General features: G+C 54.7%; 1 protein-coding gene and 1 long non-coding RNA gene across 7 annotated transcripts in view; one reads left to right on the top strand and one right to left on the bottom strand.

The window, feature by feature from the left end:
- The window catches only part of MAPRE3 (microtubule associated protein RP/EB family member 3), a 125809-nt gene extending 107803 nt beyond the window's left edge, over positions 1-18006 (top strand). For 3 of the 6 annotated variants that reach the window (XM_082217910.1, XM_082217908.1, XM_082217909.1), the window contains 6 exons: positions 10073-10200; positions 10384-10529; positions 11482-11683; positions 14583-14734; positions 16543-16695; positions 16850-18006. In XM_082217910.1, the coding sequence (XP_082074036.1) occupies positions 10080-10200; positions 10384-10529; positions 11482-11683; positions 14583-14734; positions 16543-16695; positions 16850-16918 (843 nt within the window). In that variant the 5' untranslated portion in view covers positions 10073-10079 and the 3' untranslated portion in view covers positions 16919-18006. Of the gene's footprint in view, positions 1-8690; positions 8772-10072; positions 10201-10383; positions 10530-11481; positions 11684-14582; positions 14759-15135; positions 15184-16542; positions 16696-16849 lie in introns of those variants that run through there. The other 3 variants (XM_082217911.1, XM_082217912.1, XM_082217913.1) reach the window with 3 other exon arrangements.
- Positions 1-19129, bottom strand: part of LOC309529773 — a 405398-nt gene that overhangs the window by 353337 nt on the left and 32932 nt on the right. The gene's annotated exons all lie outside the window — the stretch shown is intronic.

Here is a 19129-nt window from a genome sequence, read left to right as displayed (position 1 = left end):
TGCATTCCTGGTGTTGCAACTGTAGACGCACATTGATTTGAAGCAGAATATAACTTTTGCCCCAGCCTTTGCCAACCTGGTTCCTTCCAGATGTTTTCAACTCCAGTCAGCCCCAGGCTGGCATGGCCTTGCCAGCTGCAGCTGTGGCAAAGGCTGCTTTATGCAACATGAGAAGGTGCCATCCTGTCTTCAGTAGTGAGCATCCCACTGTCGTGGGCTTCCGTTTTCCAGCAGGAGATGCCATGAAGGCCACCCGGTTTAGAGAAGTTTTTAATGACTGATGTTTTAATGTATTTTTAATCTTTTGTTGGAAGCTGCCCATAGTGGCTGGGGAAACGTAGCCAGATGGGCGGGGTATTAATAATAATAATAATAATAATAATAATAATAATAATAATAATAATAATAATATTGGGCCCAGGTGAAACCGAACACACAGTTGTGCCTCTGTGCCCTCACTAGTAGCCAGTTCAGGGGGATTAAAAAGAACACCTTAGAACTGCTGGTAGGTTCAGGAAAGCATTGCTGTTTGATAGATGTAGAATGCCCTTCAGTCTGCTGTATTTCCAAGGTGATGAGGCACAGTTAGGTGGTGGATTTTGGGTGCTGTCTCGGGGTTGCCGAGCGAGAGGCGCAGGCCAGACTGACTGAGCAAATTCTCTGAGAAGTTCTCTTTTGCAAGCGCAGCAGGAAGAGTACCGTTGGCTGAGGAAGAGTACGGTGCTGTTTTTTACGTAGTTAATGATCAATACATCATGAACTTTCCGGTGGGTTGTGCCCCATGTGTGTGCATTTGGATTGTTCTGCCTATGTCTTGAGTCAGCCTGCATCTTTCTGATTCCATAGCCGTTGGTGATGTTGTACGTAATAAACCATTGCCACAGCTGACCCAAGCAGCAACTGTTGACCAGGCTGTGGGACTAAAATAGTGAACTGCTTGTTGCATACTTTGAGTTCTCTGGAAATAAGCAGGTTGCAGGCTGGGACATGGCCCCTGGGGAGCAGTTTGCGCTGCTGCAGCCATGCCCCCCCCTTCTTTCCCTGCCCTGGAATCTCCTCTTCTGCTGCCCCCCCCCTCCCGACTCTCTTGACTGGTGCCCTACTTAAGTCACTCATTCCTGTGTTGTACACCTGACGCCTCCTTGATCTGAGCATCTTCTGAAGTGGTGGCGTTCCACAAGGAGATAAATAACAAGCCCTTTTCCCTGCGTGCAACTCTGATGCTCTCTCCAGTCAGAAGCAGGAGACTCTGACTATGAGCAGTAAGTTAATGATCCATTACACCAGCAATTCATGGTGCAACCCGTGGGCAAAACACGAGACTTCTGGATTGCAGTGAAACTAGAAGCTTGTGCAGGGCCCACTTTTATTTATTTATTATTTAAGATCACCCGCTCTGAGACCCCACAGTAATTCTCCCCTGGCCTCCTCGCTGGCCCAAGTAGGACCAATTCAGCCAGCTAGACCTGGGATTATCTAACTGATTTTTGACTTTTGATTTTTATTGTTATTCATGTTTTTATACCGTATTTTATGCTGCTTTTATAATTGTTTTAAATTTGTTGTTAGCTGCCCTGAGCCGGGATTTTGAACCAGGAAGGGCGGGGTATAAATAAAAATTTATTATTATTATTTATTATTATTCCCGTCTCCCTGCCCCACAAGCGCGGCTGGAACTTGCAGTCCCTTTCCCTCGTGGGTCTGGGGGCGCCTGCATCCAGAGGGCAAACCATTTCAAACCCACCAGCAGCTGTGAAGGAAGACCCGCTCTGGGTGGATGTTGTGGCAGATGCGCCAGGTCCAAATATGCATGTGGCAATCCTCTTCCTCCCTCCTCCTGTGGCTCCTCCTCCTGCTTCCTCCCATCTGTGCTGGGCTTTGCCTGCATGGGGAGGGCTGCCTGCCTTTGGCCTTCTGGCTCACCTTGCCTTTGCATATGGGGTCTCCTGTCCTGAAGGGTTGGCCAGTTAGGGGTCAGGAAAGGTCACATTGGTGCCTCTGCCTGGAAGGAGGCGGCTGCAGAGGCTGCTGGGGCCAGAGGACCCAGGAAGGAGCTTGTGGGGAGGGGTCCCTCTTGGGCTCTGAGCTTCAGCCTTGGCTGCTGGGGGTCAAGGGGTCTCCCCCTGTGTTGCAGAGTCATGCAGGTGTTCTTGGCTCATTCTGTTCCATTCGTCCCATCCTTCTGCCCGGACACTGAGGTCCAGCTCTGAGGGCCTTCTGGCAGTTCCCTCATTGTGAGAAGCCAAGTTACAGGGAACCAGGCAGAGGGCCTTCTTGGTGGTGGCACCCGCTCTGTGGAACACCCTCCCACCAGATGTGAAAGAGAACAACAACTACCAGACCTTTAGAAGACATCTGAAGGCAGCCCTGTTCAGGGAAGCTTTTAATGTTTAATAGGTTATTGTATTTTAATATTCCGTTGGAAGCCGCCCAGAGTGGCTGGGGAAACCCAGCCAGATCGGCGGGGTATAAATAATTAAAGTATTATGATGATGATGATTATTATTATATTCCACTTAAATAATAATAATTTAATTTTGACAAAGTAATAATAGTAAATAAATAAGAATAAAAATTACCTTCCTTTTTTGATGCAGTACGCCTTTCCCAAACGCTGAATTAAAATGAGGCATAGCCACCCCCAGCGTGCGCCTGAGCTGCCTGGGACTTTGAGTATGGCTAGATTCTGCCTTTTGGCTCCATCACCCTGGCCGCTGCTGGGGACAAAGCGCTGGCCTCTGTGGACCTGGAGCTCCTGTTGGGGAGCCATCCTGGACCCTTTTGTGCGCAGAGCGAGTGCCGGGCCCTTGAACCCGGGGAGCACCTTCCCCAACAGCCTCTCCTTGGCACCCCAAGCCCAGCTTGCTGCCCCTCTGGACAGCTGCCTGCGGGGTTTCTCTCTCGCTTCCCCTTCCGGCCTCCAGGGGCGAACGGCTGGCGCTCCCATGCCTGGTAGTTCTCCAGAGAGGCACCCACATTCCTTGTCCCCTTCCCAGGTCGGTGGCCCAGGGAGAGGGTGAGGGGTGTTTGACCTCCTTCCCCTGTGCCACATCCCACCCACGATGGCTTCTGCTGCGGTTGCCCCCTCCCCTCTCCCCCTGCCCCCAATAGCCTAGGCAGCTCCAAGGAAGATCACCTGTGCTAAGAGCCATGTTGGGAGCTGGAGGCGCCCCCTGGAGGAATTCCACTCTCTTCTCACCATTCCTGGGCAAGGACCCATCACGGCTGCCTTGGCCGCATCTGGGCTTCCCAGGCTCAGCTCTTAAAGCATGAGCCAGGTCCTCCCTGGTGGCCCTCCAGCCAGCCTGGGTTGGGGCCTTTTTCATGCAGGGAAAAACCCTCCCTCTTTTCTTTCTTTAAACCACCCTTCCCCACAAGAGGCGTTCTTGAGTGATGCAGAAGTTGTGCAGCGGCTTCATTCTAAGTGCACCCAAGAGTTGAAGGGGTACAAGGCGTGCTGTTTTCCTTGACCCAAAAGGACACGGCGCGTTGTGGGCTGGGCCGTGTGCTCTGCATGTTGAAAGGCCCACTTGCTGGCAAAGGCCTCTTCTCTGCCAAAGGCTCTGGAGGCTTCTGGGCTGGAGAGACAAAGGTGCCATCTTGTGTTTCAGGGAGCCTGGAAGGGCAATTAGGTCAGAGGGGCAGAGTGTCCTGCCTTGTGAAGAAAGCGAAGCTCTACAGAGCTGGACTGGGAAATCCGTAGCGCCCCCCCCCCCAAGTTGCTGTGGGACTCCCATCAGCTCCAGTCAGCAAGGCCGGGGTGGGTGGGAGTTGTCCATCCCTGTAACATCAGGATGCCTGCTGTTTACCTATCGCTGCTTCAGGGGTAAGGGGGGGGGCAAACAGCTTTTGCTTCTCCGCAGGCCAGGCATCATTTTGGAAAGGCAGCCCGTTTGGCCAGGTCTCTTGACTTGCACAGCAGATAAAGCAAGGGGACCCCTCCAACAGCAACCAAACGATACAGCGCTTCTTTGGAGGAATGCTCCTGGCCCCTGGGGTGCCGAGCTGAGCCTTAGAGGAAGCCATATCGCAAGGTGTGCTGGGATAATTTCACATGCTGCAGGATAAGTAACTCGGGAGTTTTCTCAGTAGCCCAGAGTAGCTGAACTGAAATGCCCGACTAGGGGGAAGACTGTGAGAAAGTGCAAGTCAGGGCAGTTTAAGGGCTACATTTTATTTGGGAAATGGGAAGGATGGTGGCAAGGTGTTTGGGTGGGGGGCATACTTTTAAAAGTTAAGTCTATAGCAATGATAGTTCCACAGCATCGGCAGCAATACAACCAGGTCTTGCCCAGGGGAGCTTTGACTTCCGCAGGTGACTTAGAATCACAGCAGTGTGGGGATGGAAGGGACCCTGAGAGTCATGTGACCAAATCCCTGTGATGTAGGAAGATGCAGAATGTCCCATATGAGGATTGAACCTGCAACCTTGGCGTTACCAGCACCATGTTCTAGCCAGCTGAGCTATCCAGCTTCTTCTAAGGAAGATGCCAGCTCTGTCCCCCTTCCCCCTGTGGTTTTTCACTGGTGGGTGTGAGAGAGGGAGATGCTCTTTATCCCAGGGATCCTGACAAGGTCTTCCCAGCTCTGGAACAGTCTTTTGGCCAGCCCTGGTGTCGTCTGACTGGGTTTTGTGTGTCCACTTTCCCCCAGACAGTCCTGCTCTTGCAAATGCTCCAGATCTCTTGTTCTGGGGTGGTGGTGGTTCTGCTTCTCTTCCCCAGCCCCTTGCAGCTTGGGGGGGGGGGCGGGAATCAAGGACCAGAGGGTGTGATGAGGTGCCTTGGGAGATTTCCTTTGGCGGGCTTCCCCACTGGAGGATTGGCTACTGCATCCTAATTCCCGCCCTCAGGGCCAAATTCCCACCACCAGGCCAAACAGCTTCCCAGTCCAGGCGGATGTGTTAAATGCTTCGCTGGGAGCCTGTGGCTTGGCTCACTTATTCGAGTTGAGGGCCAGTGGGTGGAATGGCTTCCCTGTTCTGCAGAGCATGAGTGCTTGTCTCCCCACATCACTTGGTCATGGGGCATGAGGCAGACCCTCCCGTTCTCTCATTGTGCCTCTTGCTGGCTCTGCTAGAAGCGTCTTGGGCAGGCGAGGGCGATGCTCCTGGCCCCACTCAGAAGGGGTCCTGGGGAGGCAGAGGTTCTCCCTGCCTTGCCCGGCATCGCAATCTGCTCTTCTAATCCCCCCTCCAGGCGAGGGGTGGGTGAGGAGCCCTCCCATCTGGCAAATGGCCCCCAAAGTCCCGCCATATGTATGCCGGCATTCCTTGCAGCTGCCCAAGGGAGCTGATTGGCTGATGGCCTAGTTTGTCCGCCCGCCCTGTGGCCAGGAGGGAGCATGTCCCAGGATCCGAAGAAAAAGGCTTGGCTGGAGCAGAGTCTTCACCGTGGGGCTCTGTGGGAAGAGGGGCAGGCACTTCTGGAAAGGAGGCCAGGATCGCTCCACCCCAAAACACTGGGGAAAACATTGGCGCTCCTTGGGGCAGCCAAACCCAAAGCAGTGGGGCGGCTGCAGGAGGTTCCTGACAGATGCCCCCCCCCCCCGCTCTCCTAATCCTGACTTTCATTGTTGGCCGTGCATTAAGCACTCAATCTCTTGCCGGCAAAAGTGAAAGCAGATTTAGCCCCTTAATCTGATCTGTTCAGCCCAGCTGCCCCCCCAGTTCTGCCCCCCCCCCCAGTCCTGACTTTGGTGGGTGCGGAGGGGCGGACGTTCAAGAGCCAGCAGCGAGATGGGCCCTGGGGCTTCTGTTACAAAGTCATAGAATGACAGAATCATAGCACTGTTGAGTTGGAAGGGACCACGAGGGTCATCTAGTCCAACCCCCTGCAGTGCTGGAATCTTGTGGGACTCAAACCCACAACCATGAGATAAAGCGTCTTGTGCTCTGCTGATGGAGCTATCCCAGCTGAGCTACGTGTTGCTGTGCTGAGGCCTCTGGAATCAGCCTGGACCGGACAGTCCTGGGGGGGGGCACTGGTACTCCTGGGGGGTCAAAGGGTTTATGTTGGGTAGGTCACAAAACCTGCAGGAGGTTTTCATGGGTCCTTTCCCTGGTTGGGAGATGACAGGAAGATCCTATCATTGTGGCAGTTGCAGGTGATCCAGCCCCTTCAGTCTGCCTTGCACGTGTTGCTCTGCCTGCTTTTGCTTTGGGGGGGGGGGTTGCTTTCCATTTTTGCCCAGGCCTTAGAGAATGAGGCTTTTGAATAGGGAGGAGGTTGGGAAGTTTGTTCTGTATAACACTTTCCCCCAGGTTTAGAAACTGAGGCAGGAAAGCTAGGAGCTGACGGGCACCCTAAACCTAGCTTATAACAAGAACACAAAGCTGAAAATGAACAAACTGCAGCTAAAATCTTATGTTCATTTTTAACATGGTCCAGTCCTCATCTGAAGACTGCAGTAACCCAAGCCATATTTCCCCTGCCCACCCCCCTAATATTCTTATGAGGGTCCCGTCTTCAGTGGGGAGGCAGAAGAAAGGTCCTCCTTGCCTTCCAGCAGTGGCAGCTTGAATCTTAAATCTTAGGCACAGCACTATGCCCAGAGCTCAGAAACTGCTCGCATGAATGAAATCCCCTCCTGCAAAACACATCTAGAACAAGGGGAATTTTGAACGCTTCTTTTACCCCCTCCTCCAGTTAGGATTAGCACTGTGTAATAGAATAAAATGTAAAACAAACGTTCAGGCAAGGGGGGCTGGGAGAGGGAGGGATCTTCTCAGCCAAGGTGGTTCCTTCTAGGTTAAGGGGCAGGCAACCTAAGGCCTGGGGGCCGGATCCAGCCCAATCGCCTTCTAAATCCGGCCCGCGGACGGTCCGGGAACCAGCGTGTTTTTACATGAGTAGAATGTGTGCTTTTATTTCAAATGCATCTCTGGGTTATTTGTGGGGCATAGGAATCCGTTCATTCCCCCCCCCCAAAAAAAATATAGTCCGGCCCCCCACAAGGTCTGAGGGACAGTGGACCGGCCCCCTGCTGACCCCTGTTCTAGGGCCCTATTTCTTCTAATACCTGGACTCGAAGGTGTTTTCCTCAGCTTTCCGTCTGATTTTCTGCCGCTCCCAGAGGCAGCGTGGCGCCATCTTGGTCAGAGGCTCCCCACGCACAAAGGCCGATGCCCAGATTTAGCAGGCCTGCAGGGAGGTCAAGGGATAAGCCATTTGACCTGGGCAGCTTTTAAGACGTAAAAAGCTTGGAGAAGGCGTTGGACGGTGCAAGGGAGCCCAGGCAGCGCTGCTTCCCTGGGGAATCAGGCTCTGTCCTGTATCTTGGAACGTGACCCAACTCTGTGACGTGCGCAGCGTCTCAACCGGCCAAGTCCATGTTCTTGCTTACCAAGCCAGTGGGTGAAGCCCAAGCTAATGGGCACCTGCCTGCCCTGTTGCTCTGCTAACGGCCTCTGACTCTGGGGTGGAATTTGGGGATCAGGACCCAGAATTAAAGGAGCCTCTGGATGCAGCCCCAGGAATCAAGCCAGCCTCTCTTCCGCCATGACAAGCCTGCTTTCTTGGGCGCTCATTTGGGGGCGGGATTAGGAGGGGAGGAGCCAGCAGCCCTTAAGCGGCTTATCAGCTGTTAAATGAAACTCCCTGGAGTGGGGGGGGGTGGAGGTTGTGAGGGAGCCCCTTCCTGCTGTGCTTTGCAAGGCTGAGGTCAGCAGAATTCCTCTGGCCAAGCACCACCTTCAGGCGGGCCATGCCCCTTCCCTCCCCTTATTGACCAGATTGATGAAGAGGGCGCTTGCTAAAGGCCAGGTTGGTGCCAGTCCTGGGTGAGGTCCTGCCCAGGGGTGCCCCTTCCATGAGCCAAAGCATTGGAGTGGGGCTGGCAAAGGAGAAGCTGGGCTGACCCACGGGACCCTCTCTGCCCAGAAGAAGCCACCTCTCTCCTGCCCAGTGGGACTTCTCGGGGGGCAGTGGTGGGGGGTCGTTTGGCACCCCTGCTTCCATTTGCTCTCCTTGCAGCTTCAGGCAGCAGAGGGGCTTTCCTTGGGGCATGGAGGGTTGGCGTCAGACCCCCCAGATTTCGGCCCTGGAGCCTTCTGGGGCTATGTCTCTTTGGGGCTTCCCTGGACAGGCTGTGGTGGGAGAGGGGCTTTTGTCCTTGTGCCTTGGGGGGAAAGGGGAGGCTGGACTGGGTGAGGAGCCTTTGGGGTGATCCTGCAGCCACCCGGCTCTTCTGAGGCTCTCCCCAGTCCATTCACCCGCCCCATAGGCATTATTATTGTCTCTGCCAGCTGTCCTCAAGGAAACAGCCCTGAAGCCAAGCAGCTCTCTGAGGCAGGAGGTCCATCTTTCTGCCTGGCAGTGCTTCTCCTGAAACACAGTTCCCTCTCCTGGCAGAGGGAGGTGGTCCTGAGCAGTGCCCCCACCTCTTGCATCAGATCAGTCTTCCTCCTTGGGGGGATCCTGGGGGCAGAGTCCCTGGCTTGGTGACCCCGTCCAGGCGCCCTCCCGGCTTGGAGGCGGACCGAGTGGGGCTCCAGCCCCTTGTCCTTCCTGGCACCGGAGGCTGGCTGCTCTGCCTGTGCCCTCTCTGCTTTGGGGTTCCAGAGGGCCTGAGGGGGGGAGGCCTGCTTTCTCCCTGTGGTTCCCCTGTGTGCCTAGAGATGCTCTCAGCCCTGCCTCCTGATTGGCTGAGGAGGCGGGAGGTGAGGCTTTATGACATGCCTGGGAGTTTGCCAGCCCCTTTCCTAGGGCAGCCCTCCCTGAACCGCGTGGCCAGTGGGGCTGGTGCTGGCGCTGGCCCAGACACCTGTCCAGGTGAAAGGGGGGCTTTGTCCGGTGACCCCTAGCTTGCTCCCATCCCTCTCCTCCTTGCCTGTGTGCAATGGCCAGTGTGCAATGGCCCTGGTGGCGCAGTGGGTGCCTGCAGGCAGAGGAGCGGAGCGGGGCCTGGCAAGGCCTGCCAGTGCGTCTCCCACTTGCTGCCCTGCAGAAGCAGCTTCCTTTGCAAAAGGCAGAGAGGACGGTCTCTCACTGGGAGGGCCGAGGGCGAGTCTGACGTGCGCAGCTTGCTCTGGGGCCCCTGGACTTTGCGGCCTTCCATCCTCCCTTTGTGCCTTTGTGCTCAAGTGATGCAAAGTTTTGGGCATATTCTCCCTGCCCCTTTGAAATGAGGCCACTGGGGAAAGCTGAAGTCTGACTCAGCCTGCGGGGGGGGGGTGTCCTTTGGCCTTTGCCTGGGTGAAGTACCGGCTCAGCCACCGTGGAGCCCCTTGGACAAACCGGAGGGGAGGGGCTGTGTGCAGGTGGAGGCCAGGGAGTCTCCTGCTGGGGTGGGAGAGGAGCTCTGGTAATGTCCCTCCACCCCACCTGTCTGGGAGCTGTGGGGTGCAGCAGCTACTATTTGGTGATGCTCTTGAATTAGTTTCTTTTTCTGCTCCTCCACCCCATTTTCTCTGGTGCAAGGATGAGGCTGATTGAGTGGAATGGAAGTGAACCCTGTCCCTTTCGTCATGGGATGGGCTTTAGTCAGGCTTGTCCAAAACCCCCAATGTGATTTGTTCTGCAAAGCACGGGGGGGGGGCGAACCTCCTGCCTCTGGGCCAGATTTGGCCCACCAAGCCTTCCCCTTATTGCTGGAGTATTTTACACCTGTCTCATGGTTCTGTCATCTGCTGCCAGGAAGTTACAGCTCCAATACTTTCCCCAAACCACACCAGACATTGCTTGTGGCATCCGGTGTGGGGCAGGGAGAGACCTGGCTGGCTGGCTGGACTTCAGTCCCCCTGGGTCCCTCCTCCCTCTCATGGGTCAACCCACTGCCCACCCGTCTCTGCAATCCCCTGACGTCAGGTGACGGATGGAGGTGGGCCCTGGCCACTTTTCAAATGTGGTTTCTGCAGGGGGCGGAGATGGAGATTTGGCCTGTAAGGCCAACCAGGTTTGCTGCCCTTGCCGTAGAGCAACAGGGGCTGAGGCTTCATGGCGGAACATGTGTTTGGTGCACTGAGGTCTTGGGCTCAGTCCTGGGCACCTGAGGCCTCACCTTTGGGGCAGGGCTTGGAACCGCTTTCCTCCTGTAAGCTCCCTGGCGAATAACGCCTCCCTTCTTCCTGCAGTTGGGGCATGGCCGTCAATGTATATTCCACTTCTGTGACGAGCGAGAACCTGAGTCGCCATGACATGCTTGCGTGGGTCAACGACTCCCTGCAGCTCAACTACACCAAGATTGAGCAGCTGTGCTCAGGTACTGGGCAGCGGGGGGCAGAAGGGGCAGCGATGGGGTGGGGCAATCCTGGCAGTGCGGGTAGCCTTGAACCATCAGTGGTTTGGGGTGTAGGGAGAAGCAGGGACCTGGACTGCTGTGCTGGGGTCCAGAGGTGTGAGTCTGCGTGGAAGAAGCCAATTTCTGTGCCCTTTCCCTTGGCAGGGGCTGCCTATTGCCAGTTCATGGACATGCTGTTTCCAGGCTGCATCCACCTGAGGAAGGTGAAGTTCCAGGCCAAGCTGGAGCACGAGTTCATCCACAACTTCAAGGTGCTGCAGGCTGCCTTCAAGAAAATGGGTGTGGACAAGGTGGGTCTCTGGAAGGCAGGAGGCGTGGGAGGGGGCTTGCCTTGGGCTCCCACTGGCGTGGAGCTGGGTGTCAGGGGTGGAGGCAGAGGTCGACGAGAAGCCTTTGGCTCCAGTCGGCAGCCTTGGCTCCATTTCCCAGAGGCTGGGCACCCTTGGCTTGCATGTGGGATTTTGGTCTGTATGAATAAAGACCATGGGTTTGACCAACAACGTTTGTAGTGTTCCCAAAGCAAAGGAAGGATTGGACTCTGATTAACGAGGCTTCACCAGCAAGACTCTGGGAGGAGTGTGTGTAATAATAATTCCTGTCCACCCCTCGGCCCAGGTCATTTTATTCACAGAAGAACTTTTTACACAGTGTTCGTAAGAACCAATCAGATTTCCTCTGAGCATTTCAACAAACCCCATGTGGGACAAAGTTAAAAGTTAAAACTACAAAGAGCTAATTTGAGCATGCATACATATCTGAGAGTAAATAAAACGGGACTAGAGGAATGCATTCAGCAAAACCCCGGAGGTCATAAACAAGCAGTAAACATAAGGGGAAGGATGGCAAGGAAGAGAGGTATCTTGATCACCTTCATGTGGAACTGTTTCCTGGCCCTAAGATTAACAAAACCAAGGAGGGGCACATCAAAGAAGCTACCTACTATCTTTGTGACCCAGGATGCCTGGTGAACAACCGGCCTGTGTTTAGAATGCTTATATTTGTCTGTCAGGCAGAGAAATAGGACAGAGAGGCAGAGGCGTGGATTGAGCAGAAATCATATCAAAATGGCACACCCAGTCAACGCAAGGCTTTCATTGCTGACACAAGTGGCTTGCTCCCTATTTTTTATAATTCCTCATAGCAATCCCACCTGATCACTACAAACATTTATGGCTCTGAGGTTCTGTGAGTGACCAGGTATCTCTTAATGATCTCCTTCCCTCTCTCCTGGACTTGTTGCAGATCATCTCAGTGGAGAGGTTGGTGAAGGGGAAGTTCCAGGACAACTTTGAGTTCATTCAGTGGTTTAAGAAATTCTTTGACGCCAACTACGATGGGAAGGAGTACAACCCGCTACTGGCGAGGCAAGGCCAGGAGGTGGCGCCTTCTCCAAACCCAGGTGATCAGATCTTCAACAAACTCAAGAAACCCACTGGCACTGCAGGTAATGTCGCTAGAGCCAGCGGGCACCCCAGGATCCGGCCTCCAGCATGACCGTGGCACCCCGGCATCCAGCTTGGCAACTCCTGGGGCACTGGGGGGAGGGCGGAAGGAGAGCCCAGCTCCCTTGGCGTGGGAGGCAGGATCCTGCTGTGCAGCCTAGGGACCCAGAAAGCCGCCTTATCCTGAGTCAGTCCCGCTGGTCTGTGCTGGGAGGAATTCCAGGCAGGGAGCGCGTCCCCAGCCCTGCCCAGGATTGAACCAGAGGCGGGTCTGAAAGGAGGGGGAGCAAACAGGGTCCGACAGCAGAGACAAGTCCTCTGGGCATTCCAGATCCAACCAACTCAGATTCCAGGTGACCTTAGAAAAGAGCATGATTGAGAAACTTGCCACCACTTCAGGCCTGTGAAATGTAGCCACCAGGCACTGTTCTGGCAAAGGGGTTTTCTGCTCGTAAAAGTCGACGATACGAACATAACCAGTGTGCACTGACTTATTAAAGAGAGTGAGTTGCAACCATTTCTCATAAGGGGGGTCTCCAGACCCCTCAGCAGTCCTGGCTCCCCTTCCGCAGACGTGCTGCAGCCTCTGGGCTGGACGCAGCATGGCGGAAGAGTAGCTTTGCTTCTTCCTGGACCAGGGCTTTCCTCTTCTGTTAGCGCAGCCTAACACTGCATTAGCCTCTGGGGTCCGCGTAGCCCTGTGGGTCAGTCGTGCCAGCAGGGCTCAGCCTGTTTCCTCCCGAGGAAACGACCCCTCTCAGCTTGCCGCTGTGCTTAAGCGAAGGGGGCCTGGCTGCTTTGCATGCTGCAACCTGTCTCACACAGGAATCCCTGTGGAATCTGGCTGCTCTTCTCGGAAGACGTTCAGAGCCCCCTTTGCCTTTGGGGGTGGGGGCTGTGGCGCCCAGGCCTGGCCTGCTCAGAGCTGCTCTTCCCCCTCCTCGGAAGCTTGCACAGCACAGCCCTTCCTGTTCTCCCTTTGGAGTGAGCCACGCATGCCCATTTCCCAGAGGAGGCAGGGTGAGGGTGGTGGCTGCTGCAAAGCCACACGATGCCCTGCCCTCGTAGGCTCAGAGCTGGCTGGGTCTGGGGGCTCCTCAGTCCTCGCCTGTCCCATGTTTCCCTTCTCTGCTTCCTGGGAGGCTGGAAGAGGTTTGTGTGTCCAAGGCTGCTCAGGGAACCCCACAGCTTTTGAGAGGGGATTGGTGTGGCGTTCCCAAAGCAAAGGAAGGATTAGACTCTGATTAATAAAATACACACAGAGGCTTGACCAGCAAGACTCTGGGAGAGTGCGTATAATAATAATTCCTCACCACCCTCTGGCCCAGGTCGTTTTATTCACAAAATAACTTTTTACACAGTGTTCGTAAGGAACAATCAGATTTTCTCTGAGCATTTCAAAAACCCCATGTAGAACAAAATTAAAAGTTAAAACTACAAAGAGCTACAAAAGTTAAAAGTTAAAACTACAAAAACTACGAATTTCCTACTTGAGCATGCATATGTAATTCAGAGTAAATAATAGAGGAAACAAATAGGAATGCTTTTAGGAAACTCTGGAGGTCATAATCGGCAGACAACGGGAGAGGAAGGATAGGTAGTATTTTCCATCTCCTTGTGAACGATTAACAAACTACATCGAAGCTACCTTCTAGCTTCATGACCCAGGATGCCTGCTGCAGCAGCCGGCAACTGGCCTGTGTATTAAGAATGCTTATACAAGCAAATGTCAGAGGTGCAGAGGCTTGTGGGATTCGATCAGAAACCACTGTCAAGGACTCAAACCCAGTCAAGGCAATGCTTTCATGGCGGACACAATGGCTTGCTTCATTTTTCATAATTCCTCATAGCAGTCCCACCTGACCCCCACACTCTGGATATTTGCACTCCTACAGATTGGAACACCTAGGTGGCAGCACCCAGAGCCCTCTTCCTCTCCACCTTTCAAGGCCTGTTCGCAGAGATGCCCCCCCCCCTCAAGGGCCCGGTCTCCCCCTGGCCTTTTCCGGAAGAAGGGACTCTGACGAGGGGTGATATAAGAGGTCCCCCTGCTCCCCAGCCACCCTCCCTGAGCCAGGAAGGGGATACCTAAGTCACAAAATGGAACACACACACAGAAGCTCCGGGTGAGCAGGCTGTGGAGCCCAGAGGGTGGCAGAGGGTTGGCCTGACCCTGGTTGCAGCAACCAGCTTCCTTCCTGTTGGAGCTTCCACTTGAAGGGGACAGGCCCCCCCAGGTGCGGCTTGTTCCCCAGAGGGTGAATCGCAGGCCCCAGGTGAATGGGGTGAGCACCGGCATTGATGGGATGAGTCCAGAGAGGAGCCCAGAAAGAGGAGTGGGGTCTCCAGGGCCGCCCTGCATGGCTCTCCCTAGCGGGGCTCGCTTGCTTTGCTCTGCGGTGGCAGCAACACCCGCTGGGGGGCTGGCTGGGGGCACGGCTCTTCCTTGCATGTGTGTAGCTTGACGCTGCTGCCCTGTGGTGGTGGGCATGGCGGGAGGAAAAGCCTCTCTGCTCTGGGGGTGGGGGGAGAGAATTATTTGGCCTTGGCTCCCGGGGAGGCAGGAAGAAGGGGGACCCAGAACCAGCCCCCCTGCCAAGCTGTCACTTTCTGTGCTGGTGCAGAGCACCCATGGGGTCTGGATTTCAGCCAGTCCCTCCACCCACACTCCTCACCCTAAGTGGCCATCTCTCCTCCCTCCCTCCCTTCCTCCCTCCCTCCCTCCCTTCCTCCCTCCCTCCTCTCCCCCTGACTAATCCACTTCTGGGGCTCCAGCTGCACACGGTCTTCTTGCAGGCCTCACTCAAGCACACGCCCTGGCAGAAGCAGACGGGACTGATTGCCAGGAGACTCATGAGTAACTTCCATTTCTCTTTCTCTCTCTCTGGCTTCTTGGCACAGTCCCACAGCGAACCTCCCCTACAGGCCCCAAGAACTTGCAGAATCCGGCCCGGCTGAACGTCGCTCCCAGCAATATTGTACGGAAAAACCCTCCCTTGGCCCGGAATGGGGGCAGTGAAGCAGATGCCCAGATCCTGGAGCTTAACCAGCAGGTATGGGCAGGGAAGGGGACGTGGGTGGCACAGTGGGTTAAACCACAGAGCCTAGGGCTTGCCGATCAGAAGGTTGGTGGTTCAAATCCCCGCAACGGGGTGAGCTCCCGTTGCTCGGTCCCTGCTCCTGCCAACCTAGAACTTCGAAAGCACATCAAAGTGCAAGTAGATAAATAGGTACTGCTCTGGCAGGAAGGTAAACGGCGTTTCCGTGCGCTGCTCTGGTTCGCCAGAAGCGGCTTAGTCCTGCTGGCCATATGACCCGGAAGCTGTACGCCGGCTCCCTTGGCCAGTAAAGCGAGATGAGTGCCGCAACCCCAGAGTCGGCCACGACTGGACCTAATAGTCAGGGGTCCCTTTACATTTACCTTTACCTTTATGGGGCAGGGATGGGGCAGAAGGGCTTTGAGCTTTGCAGAGGCTGCTTTTCCTGACTTGGATATTGGGGGGGCCTTGTTACTGTCAATCCAAACCGGGTCAATGAATGCCCACCAGTAACCCCACTTTAAAGAGCAGGTCAAGGGACTGTGCAGCCACGTGGGTCAGGCCTGTGTTGCCCTAAAGCAGCCCCATGTCTGTTGTCCTGAGCTGGACTCACCCTGGTGGTCTCGGCAGCGCCTGCCTCTTCCTTCCAGCAGCTGGGAAAGGGGCCACGCAGCCGGCCTCTCCGTTTGGCCCCGTGGCTCTTGGGGCCCGGGGGAAGCCAAAGCAAGCCGCCTCCAGAGTGCTGCTTTAAGGCAGGGAGAGAGTCTAGAGGCAGGAGGTGTGGAGAATTGGGGGCTCTGGCGGGAGGCGCATCCTTAGATGCCGGGAGAGCAAAGATCTCTCTGGCAAGTGAGCCAGGATCCCTCAGGGTTCACTGGCCCAAAGAGAGGTGGGGAAGGAGGCTGAAAGAACCAGGCAGAGGGTCTTCTTGGCAGTGGCACCCTCCCTGTGGAACGCCCTCCCATCAGATATTGAGATAAATAACCGTCCAACTTTTAGAAGACATCTGAAGGCAGCCCTGTATCGGGAAGTTTTTCAATGTTTGATATTTTATTACGTTTTTATGGGTTGGAAGTTGCCCAGAGGGGCTGGGGCAACCCACCCAGGTGGGCAGGATATAAATAATAAAACGTCATCCTCTTTATTTTATTTTATTTTTATTTACCTACCTACCTACCATGAGTATGGTGATCTGAAAGAGAATTATTGTTTTTTCAAAACACACACCAATTGGGGGGGGGGGGAGAGAAGAACCTAAGCAGAGGCTGCTGGGTCCGGCCAAAGGGGACCCATCTAGGTCTCACTTTGGCCAAGCAGGGTTGACACCCCCTTAGCTGAGGCTGACCCTGTGGGACAAAAGGCAGAGGGTCTTCTCGGCAGTGGCCCCCTCCCTGTGGAACGCCCTCCCTTCAGATGTCAAGGAGATAAAGAATTACACAACTTTTAGAAGACATCTGAAGGCAGCCCTGTATCGGGAGGTTTTTGACGCTTGATGTTTTATGTTTTTAGATATGCTATAAGCCACCCAGAGTGGCCGGGGAAACCCAGCCAGATGAGTGGGGTATTATTATTATTATTATTATTATTATTATTATTATTGTGTGAACTTCTTGAAACACACCTGTGTGAGTCTGGGGAAGAAGAGCAGCCCTTTGTCTTCCTTTCGCTGCCTCCCCAGAGCAAAGGGCACCTCCCCCAGCTCCCTGCAAGGTGTGCACAGGCCGTGCCCTTGGCCTTGTTCTGGGCTGTGGCAGGAGGGGCTGCTGGGGTTGGCGCCCCCTTGCCGGCCCTGGCTCACCTTGCCCGTTCTCTCGCCGGGGCAGTTGGTGGACCTGAAGCTGACGGTGGACGGGCTGGAGAAGGAGCGCGACTTCTACTTCAGCAAACTGCGGGACATTGAGCTGATCTGCCAGGAGCACGAGAGCGAGAACAGCCCCATCATCTCAGGCATCATCGGCATCCTGTATGCCACGGAGGTGGGTGCCAGCCGGGGGCGGCAGCTGCCCGTGCCCCAGCCCTGGCCGCTGCTCTTGGAGGGAGGTGGGAGCAGCCCTGGCCGGTGAGCCTGGCGGGTGGGGGGAGCCCACTTGGCCCCGCCTGCGTCTCACTCCTTCCCCCCGGTCCTTGCAGGAAGGCTTTGCCCCCCCAGAGGACGAGGAGCTGGACGAGCAGCACCCGGAGGACCAGGATGAATACTAGCTGGGCCCCCGCCCTTGTGCGCTTGCTCGCTGCCCCACCATGACCGACCGCCCCACACTCCTCACAGGCCATGGACATTTACGGTTTTGCATTGTACAGCCTCCTCCTGCACAGTCACACATTATAACAGGTTTCTACCGACCCGAGAGGCCCGCGGTGCTTTCTGTGCGTTCCGCAGATCCCGTGGGAAGCCCACGACTACCTGGTAAACAAGCGTCCCTAGAGAGAGGAGACCAGCGCTGTAAATAGGCCTGCGGTGGGGCAGGATGCTGGGTCCGGTGCCCCGGGCTCTGGGCCCCCCGCCCCCCTCCCATCCCACTCCATCTTCCTTATTTATTGAATAATTTTATTCTTTCTCCAGTTGTCTTGGGTGTGAGCGCTCCCCATCCCTTGTATTATATTGAGAGACAAATTCTTTGTATATTTTTCCGTACTGGATTTCACTTGCACTTTGCCTGTTGTGTTTGTGCGGAGCCAAGCTCTGGCACCCCCTCCCGGCTTGGGGGAGTTTTGGGGGGGTGCGAGCCGGGGGGGCCAAGCCCAGCACTGGAGGCTTGCTAATTTGGGGGTGGGTGGGAGGAGGGGAGGGCTTGGACTTGGAATATTTATTTATTGGGGTTACTTTAATGAGGCTGCTGAGAATGTGGCTTTTCCAGCTGCTCTGTCTGACATATCAAGTGGGTTGAGGGCAGGAGAACTTCATAGATGGCTGCCTTCCTCTGCCAGGAGCTTCATGCGGGGAGGGGTGACCCGGGGACATGGCAGCCTTGCAGTTGGGAAGAGAAGGGTGGACAGGAGCTCTCCCCCCGACCCCCAGAACCATCTGTTTCTCATAAGCATCTCTTTGGTTTGAGTTCCACCTCTTGCCCTTGGGACGCCCACCATTGGGAGGGGCTCAGGGCTTTGCCCGCTCCCCCCAGTTGTGGCCCCCCAAGGTTTTAGTTCATGCTGTTTTGACAAGATTGCCACACAAACTCTGCCTTGGCCTGTTCCTCGTTTTGCATTGCCTGTTTGATCACAGACACCGGTGTGCAAAGCCTGCATCTGTGTTGCGTTTTATTTAAAATAAAAGTTGTGTGGTTCGAGAACTTGTCTGCTGCCTCTGTGCCATGGAGTCCTGCCTGCACTCCAGCCTGCAGGCCTCGTCCCCCACCCCAAAGGGGGGGTCCACACAGCGTGGGGCAAATCCCTTTCATGGTTACTCTTGTGGCTGGGGGCAGTTTTGGCTTTCTTATAGATCCCAGGTTTTATTAAGGCTCTTCACAACACAGTGAAACAAACAAAACAATTTTTAAACTGAAAATAGAAAGAGAAAGAAGAAAAGGAGTTAGAAAACTATAAGGTTGTTGGGATGCGTCCGGGGAGATGGGGGCATTTGGCAGGCCACCAGCCGGCAACCAGGCAAACTCCGATTCTCAGAACAGCATCAATCAGCGACACAAGCCTCAGAGACCTTTAGAGACTTGGCATGCTCTTATCAACAGAATGAAGTGGCGGACAGAGACATGTATAAGCATTATTTACAGGCGTTTATTCAGCATAGTTCAGGAACAAAGGAAAAACATGTCTGCTTCCCTTCGTGACCAAGCACAACAGCAGCAACACAAAAGCAATATACAAACTGAAGTTCCCAGCAAACCTGTGCTGGAAATAAACAGGCATGTGACACACAACAGTCATGCCTGTTCCTTTTAAGATGGAGCGGAACTGTATCCTAACATAAGGTCCCCTCTCACTGATATATCCTAACTTTTATCCCATACAGGGAAGGGTGTGCCCTCCCAGCTCTCACCTGGGGGCAGCCCTTTCTTCCCCCAGCCTCGCCCCCCCCCCCGGAAATCTCCCCTTCCCTGCCTCTCATGCGGGGTCCTTCACCAGCTTTCCATCATCTTCATCTGTATACAATTCTTATCAAAATACATAGAGAGTATTAAAAGGAAGTAATAAAATAACAGGAAGAAATAGAAAAATGAAAGTGATGGATAAGAGCAAAGGAATAAGAGCAATAACAGAATAAAACAAAGAGACGAATAAAAGTGACTTCCAGCTCTCCGCCTGTCAGTCGTAACTGCAAGATTCTTCCCGATAATCCCATGGGGTGTCCAGTTCTTCCTCTCACTGCTAATTGAGTTTTCCCAGGGTTCAATCCAGGCATCTCATGACCATTCCTTATCCTTTTCATCCTTTCCTCCCAGCTTCAGTGGGTGGGGG

Source organism: Podarcis vaucheri, assembly GCF_965113315.1.
Source record: "Podarcis vaucheri genome assembly, chromosome: 3".
Lineage (NCBI taxonomy): Eukaryota > Metazoa > Chordata > Lepidosauria > Squamata > Lacertidae > Podarcis > Podarcis vaucheri.
Note: the sequence above shows the minus strand (reverse complement) of the source record. Positions and strands in the feature narration are given on the sequence as shown.